Raw genomic sequence first — 7,843 nt, 5'->3', positions numbered from 1 at the left:
AGCTAACTTAAACATGTGTTTTCCAACAAAAATAGGTGCCTCATTTAGCAGAAAACACGAAAAACCATCATAAAAGCCAAGAAAACCAACATAAAGGCAAATATCAATTATAGTGAAAATCTTTCCCCAGCACCGCCCAGACATGCCATTGAGGTATATTATAGCTCAAACTAATGCTTAGGGTGTCTACTACATGCCTGAATCTTTATTTATATTGAAATATGTGAATGTAATCCAAGAAAATATTTCATCGACCCCTACTCCGAATGTGGATAGCCAGACGCAAATATTGACCATACCTACCCCGGATCTTTTCACCCTAGAGACCAAACTGAGCATGTCATTGGTCTATACAAGGTTTCATTTTTACCGTAAAGGCCTTGGCTAACTTTAACATGTGTTTTCAAACATAAGTAGGTGCCTCATTAAGCGGGAAACACGAAAAACAATCATAAAAGCCAAGAAAACTAACATAAAGGCGAATATCAATTACAATGAAAATCTCCCTCAGCACCGCCCAGAAATGCCATTGAGGTTTATTATAGCTCAAACTGATGTTTAGGGTGTCTACTACATGCCTGATATTTTATTTATACTGAAATATGTGAACGTAAGCCAAGACAATATTTAATCGACCCCTACCCCCAATTTGGATAGCCAGACGCCAATATTGACCATACCTACCCCGGATCTGTTCACCCTAGAGACCAAATTGAGCATGTCATTGGTCTCTACAAGGTGTCATTTTTACCGTAAAGGCCTTGTCTAACTTTAAAATGCGTCTTCCAACTTAATTAGGTGCCTCATTAAGCGGAAAACACGAAAAACCATCATAAAAGCCTAGAAAACCAACATAAAGGCAAACATCAATTATAGTGAAAATCTTCTCCCAGCACCGCCTAGACATGCCATTGAGGTATATTATAGCTCAAACTAATGCTTAGGGTGTCTACTACATGTCTGAATCTTTATTCATACTGAAATATGTGAACGTAAGCCAAAATAATATCTAATCGACCCCTTTTCCCAATTTGGATCGCCAGACGCCAATATTAAGCATACCTACCCCGGATCTTTTCACCCTAGAGACAAAACTGAGCATGTCATTGTTCTATACAAGGTGTCACTTTTACCGTAAAGGTCCTGGCTAACTTTAACATGTGTTTTTCAACATAAATAGGTGCCTCATTTAGCAGAAAACACGAAAAACCATCATAAAAGCCAAGAAAACCAACATAAAGGCAAATATCTATTATAGTGAAAATCTTCCCCCAGCACCGCCCATACATGCCATTGAGGTATATTATAACTCAAACTAATGCTTAGGGTGTCTACTACATGCCTGAACCTTAATTTATACTGAAATAAGTGAACGTAAGCCAAGACAATATTTAATCGACCCCTACCCCCAATTTGGATAGCCAGACGCCAATATTGACCATACCTACCCCGGATCTTTTCACCCTAGAGACAAAACTGAGCATGTCATTGGTCTCTACAAGGTGTCATTTTTACCGTAAAGGCCTTGTATAACTTTAAAATGCGTCTTCCAACTTAATTAGGTGCCTCATTAAGCGGAAAACACGAAAAACCATCATAAAAGCCTAGAAAACCAACATAAAGGCAAACATCAATTATAGTGAAAATCTTCTCCCAGCACCGCCTAGACATGCCATTGAGGTATATTATAGCTCAAACTAATGATTAGGGTGTCTACTACATGCCTGAATCTTTATTCATACTGAAATATGTGAACGTAAGCCAAAATAATATCTAATCGACCCCTACTCCCAATTTGGATCGCCAGACGCCAATATTAAGCATACCTACCCCGGATCTTTTCACCCTAGAGACAAAACTGAGCATGTCATTGGTCTCTACAAGGTGTCATTTTTACCGTAAAGGCCTTGTATAACTTTAAAATGCGTCTTCCAACTTAATTAGGTGCCTCATTAAGCGGAAAACACGAAAAACCATCATAAAAGCCTAGAAAACCAACATAAAGGCAAACATCAATTATAGTGAAAATCTTCTCCCAGCACCGCCTAGACATGCCATTGAGGTATATTATAGCTCTGTTAAGAATTGCGCTAATATTAACGAACCTTTTTGCGGTACGGCCGCTATCTTTGTGACGTCGCGTAATTGTTATACTTTATGTTGTATTGAATAGAAACGTATAATGGCAAACGTAGTTCTATCTTTAACGCCTTAGATAACTAACGATCAAATACACAACGCAACGCAATAATCTACAATTGGTGCCGTGACTTCAAACGGAGAGAATGGACATCAGCCGATTAAAATCATTGAGAGCGGGGAACAAAGCAGCAGTAACAAAAGTTTTCAAAAAACTGGAGGAAGCCATCGGAGATTCACAAATAGACACGGAGGAAGTATCAACATTGCTCGAAGCAATTGAGAAGAAAAAGAAGACGTTAGCCTCAATAGACGAACAGATATTAAATGCAGTCGAATCAGAAGATATTACAAATGAAATTCTTGAAACAGATGAGTATTATTTAGATTTAGATGGTAAAATTCGAAAATTTAAGAAGTTCTTAAAGCCCGTAACAAACGCAACATCTTCGATACTAGATTCAAACGCACCAGAGTTTGTTCCGTACACAAACCCCTTTACTCACACAAGTCAGCCATTATCTCAATCAAGTTCTACCTCAAGTAATAACCATCGCCTACCAAAGCTATCTCTTCCCAATTTTAATGGAGACATTCTACAATGGCAATATTTCTGGGATTCATACGAGACCACGATTCATCACAATCACACATTAACTGACATTCAGAAATTTTCGTACTTGAACTCATTGCTTCAATTTGAAGCTGCAAACGTAATTTCAGGATTGACCATGACAAATCCAAACTATCACAAAGCAATTGAATTATTGAGAAACCGCTATGGGCAACCGCATAAAATCATTAATGCATATATGAGAGCACTTCTTGATATACCCGCACCACATGATACATTAGAAAGTTTGAGAACATTTCATGACAAATCAGAAGCTTACATACGGGGTCTAGAGTCTCTTGGACAATGTCAGGAAATGTACGGATCGCTATTGATACCAGTAATTCTCGGGAAGATACCACATGACGTACGAAAAAATATAACACGAGAAAACGGGAGCGACAGTTGGAATATTCAATCGCTTAGAAACGCGATAGGTAAAGAGATTTCTATTCAAGAGTCCGGATACGGAGATTATACCCAAACGTATTCAACCGCAACCCCTAGCGCAAATTTCATAACAGGCGTTAAACGAGTAACTACAGATAAAACCCGTCCGATAAACACAACAGACAAATCATTCAACTCGAATCGGATGAAACAATGCACATATTGTGACGGAAACCACTGGCCAAACGAATGTAAAAATGTCATAGATCACGATAAAAGAGTAGCCATTATAAAAGAAAAGAGATTATGCTTTAATTGTTTAGGGAAGCATAAAATAGCCGATTGCAAATCTAAGAATACGTGTAAGTGTTGCCACCGGAAGCATCACTCTTCATTATGTAAACAGAACTCGTACTCAAATAAACATCATATTGAAACTGAAAAATCACAAAGTAAAGTAGACACAGAAACTTCTATGTTGTATACCGCTAGCGAAGAAAGGTCCACTGTTTTACTAAAAACCGCATTCAGTCCAGTCGTTCACAAGAATACATGTATAGATGCAAGAATACTCTTTGACGAGGGAGCTCAGCGCTCATTTATAACAGAAGAACTAGCAGCTAAATTGGACATTAAAAAAGAAGGTTCTGAAACATTAAGTATAGCTACATTTGGAAGTACTACAAAAAAGGTGAGAAATCTTGACAAAACAACAATTAATCTGAAGTCTACCGAAGGAGAATTAATCCCTATTAAAGTTTTAATTGTACCAACCATTGCTTCACCACTTCAAACTCACAACATAGGAATTACGCAGAAGTTTTCTTATTTACGTGGTCTACAATTAGCACACCCAGTCATGGATGGAGAGCAATTTGAAATATCCTTATTAATTGGAGGTGATTTCTACTGGGACATAGTTCAAGACAAAATAGTGCGTGGAAACGGTCCAACCGCAGTTAGCTCGAAAATTGGATATTTACTTTCCGGTCCTGTCCCTACACAAACCAGCAATGCATCTTTCTCAATGATGAATATACTAGTATGTCACAAACAAGAAGAGTGCGATCTTGAAAAATTTTGGAAGCTTGAATCGTTGGGAATTGACGCTAAAGAACAAAATGATCCAGACCTAGCTGAATCAATTGAAAATTACTTACAAACCTCTATTACGAAGAAAAATGATAAGTATATTGCGAAATTACCATGGAGAGAGAATGCGCCAGAACTACCGACAAATAAAGACATCGCAAAACGCAGAACGGAAAGCGTTATTCGTCGACTGAAGAAGGATCCCGAGATGTTCCGAAAGTATGGTGAGATAATTACAGACCAAGAACAAAGAGGATTCATTGAAAAGGTATGTGATGAAAGTACATGCACAAACAAGGTTCATTACATTCCGCATCATCCCGTAAAAAAGGATTCAGTCACCACCCCGATACGCATAGTATATAACTGTAGCTGTAGAGCGAACGACAATAGCCCTTGTCTTAACGATTGCCTAGCAACATATCCACCAATTATGACTGATTTGACGGAGATATTAGTACGCTTTAGAATGTACAAATATGCAGTTACAGCAGATATTGAAAAAGCATTTTTGCATATTGAATTAGATGTTGATGACAGAGATGTCACAAGATTTTATTGGTTAGAAAATCCCATGGACACAGAAAGCCGTTTGATTACTTACCGGTTTAAGGTTGTACTTTTCGGCGCCACCTGTTCGCCATTCATGTTAAGCGCCACGCTAATGAAACATTTTAGAGACAATCCGTCAACTACATCAACTGAATTACAGAGAAACTTATACGTGGATAACGTTCTGACCAGTTTTACAGATGAACAATCACTTTTGAAATTCTACACGGAGTCAAGAAAATTATTGTCAGAAGCAGGATTCAACTTACGGTCTTGGAACTCTAATAGTACAGAATTACAGAACGTCGCAGGACGAGACAAGATTGGCGACAATGACGACATAGTCAAAATTTTAGGCATGAGATGGGATAGGGAATCCGATGATTTGAAATTTCAACAGATTGAATTTATGGAAAAGGACAGAATGATAACAAAACGCGAGGTTTTGCGCACATCGTCTAGAATTTTCGACCCCCTTGGATTAATCACGCCAATTACGGTGAAAGCTAAGCTGTTTATGCAGACTTTATGGAAAGCAAAGTTAGATTGGGATGAATTTTTGTCCGACGAACTGAGAAGTAAATGGCAGGTAATAGCTTTAGATATCGAGGAGGCTACCAAAATAGTATTTCCACGAATGTTAACGGAAGGAGTTATAAACGAGAAAACGTCACTACATATTTTCACAGACGCCAGTCAGTTAGCATACGGAGCTTGTGCTTACTTAGTTACAGCAAATTCATCGGTCATCGTCATGGCTAAAAACAGAGTAGTACCCGTAAAACCGATTTCATTACCACGTTTAGAACTTATGGGCGCGCTTATCGGCGCCAGATTAGCAACGCATCTTCTTAAAGTCATAACAACAGAACATTTGTATATGTGGAGCGATAGTCAGATTGTTTTGAGTTGGATTAAATCGTCAAAAATCTTAAAACCGTTCGTAGAAAATCGACTTAAAGAAATACGAAAATTAACAGAGAATGCTGAATGGAATTATTGTCCAACAGATGACAATCCAGCTGATTACTTAACTCGCGGAATTTACGCTAAACAACTTTTTAACAACTGCTTATGGATGAACGGTCCACAATGGATTTTAAATCGTGAAAATTGGCCGACATGGACGAGGAAAATTGAAGATTGCAGCACGATGGTAACTGTTAGTGATGAAAATACAGATGATGAAAGTACAAATGCTTCAACACAGACAATTTCATGTATAGATATACAACGATACAGATCTTTAGAAAAAGCAATTAGAGTAACAGCATACGTCTTGCGCTTTATACAGAATTTACGGAACTCAAGAGATAAACGGACAATCGGATTTATCAGTGTTGAGGAGCGATGTAAAGCATTAGAAGTTCTAATAGTAACAGCACAACAGCAAACATTTAAGGATGAAATTGAAAGCTTGAATTCATCTTCACAGAAAAAAGTGCAACTTGTTCGACAACTTAAACTTTATACAGACAAAAGCGGATTACTACGTTGTACAGGGAGAATACAAAACGCACCTGTTAAGGAGAGTACTAAATATCCGTTGTTATTGCCAACACACCACAGTCTTACGTCCTTAATCGTAATGGATGCTCACACAAAGACTTTACATGCCGGACTTAACAGTACAATCGCATATATTCAACAGAAATATTGGATACCGAGAATAAGACAGTGCGTAAAATCACAAATTCGTAAATGCGTTCAATGCATTAAAATATCAGGAATGCCTTACAGCGCACCCGATCCGCCACCGCTTCCTAAAGATCGAGTCAACTACGATTATCCTTTTTCAGTAACCGGCGTTGATTTCACAGGAGCTTTGTATACAAAAGGAAAACACAACGAATTAAGCAAAACATATATTTGTTTATTCACTTGCGCCGCTACACGAGCTATACACTTGGAGATAGTGAAAGTCACAGATTTAACTGAGGAGTCTTTCATACTTGCTTTTAAAAGATTTGTCGCTCGGAGATCTACACCAAGGATTATGTTGTCCGATAATGCAACAACCTTCAAGGCAGCCGCCGAAAAGATTACAAGATCAAACAAAGACAACCGAATACAAGAAAAACTTGCCGATCAAGGAACTGAGTGGAAATTCATACCCAACCGAGCACCGTGGTTTGGAGGCTTTTGGGAACGCCTAATTGGACTCACGAAAAAGTCAATTAAAGCAATACTAGGAAAGTCATGTGTCACTACGGAAATGTTGAATACAATTGTAATCGAAATCGAGGGAACTCTAAATAATCGTCCTATAACTCACATTTCTACTGATATTAAAGATCCCGAACCGCTGACGCCAGCACACCTGTTATATGGTCGTCGACTTGACAACCAATCGGAACACAATATTGACAGTGTTACTTCAGAAGACTTGCACGTGAAACTGAATAAAAATCTACAGAGAAATAATGAACTAATAAACCATTTTCGCTCAAGATGGAAACACGAATATCTGACGTCACTCCGTGAATTCCACCGTACATCTGGGAGAAACGAACAAACAATACAAATAGGTGACATTGTACAAGTACACAATGACACAAATCGAATAATGTGGAAATTAGCAGTTGTACAAGATTTAGTTCGTGGAAAGGATGGACTCATTCGATCAGCTGTTATCAAGACCGACACAGGAATTACCAACCGTCCGATTGTGAAGCTCTATCCGTTGGAAGTACGCAGTACACATGATGACAGTGAATGAACTTTTCTGCCCTGGAGAACTTTCTGCCCTGGAGAAATTAGTGGATGTATAGACTGTTCAATTAACTACGGTTATTAAATATACTTGTGAAAGTGTTAAATTATTCAGATGGAACAGTTAAAAAACTATTGAGAGACTTTAACTATGATTTTATTTCATTTTATGTTACAATTTACGAATTTTTCATATTGTATTTCAAATTTAAGTTAAATATCATTTTCTGCGGCCCCAGAATGTTAAGAATTGCGCTAATATTAACGAACCTTTTTGCGGTACGGCCGCTATCTTTGTGACGTCGCGTAATTGTTATACTTTATGTTGTATTGAATAGAAACGTA

General features: G+C 38.0%; 1 protein-coding gene across 1 annotated transcript; it reads left to right on the top strand.

Annotated features, from left to right (window-relative positions):
- The first annotated feature begins 2,285 nt into the window (after window positions 1–2,285).
- On the top strand, window positions 2,286–7,505 carry LOC134727674 (uncharacterized). Its single transcript, XM_063592054.1, has one exon. The coding sequence runs from the start codon at window positions 2,286–2,288 to the stop codon at window positions 7,503–7,505; it is 5,220 nt and encodes a 1,739-aa protein (XP_063448124.1).
- The last annotated feature ends 338 nt before the right edge of the window (window positions 7,506–7,843 follow it).

This window comes from Mytilus trossulus, chromosome 8 (genome assembly GCF_036588685.1).
Source record: "Mytilus trossulus isolate FHL-02 chromosome 8, PNRI_Mtr1.1.1.hap1, whole genome shotgun sequence".
In the NCBI taxonomy this organism is placed as follows: Eukaryota; Metazoa; Mollusca; class Bivalvia; order Mytilida; family Mytilidae; genus Mytilus; species Mytilus trossulus.
This window is presented reverse-complemented; position numbering and strand designations above follow the sequence as displayed.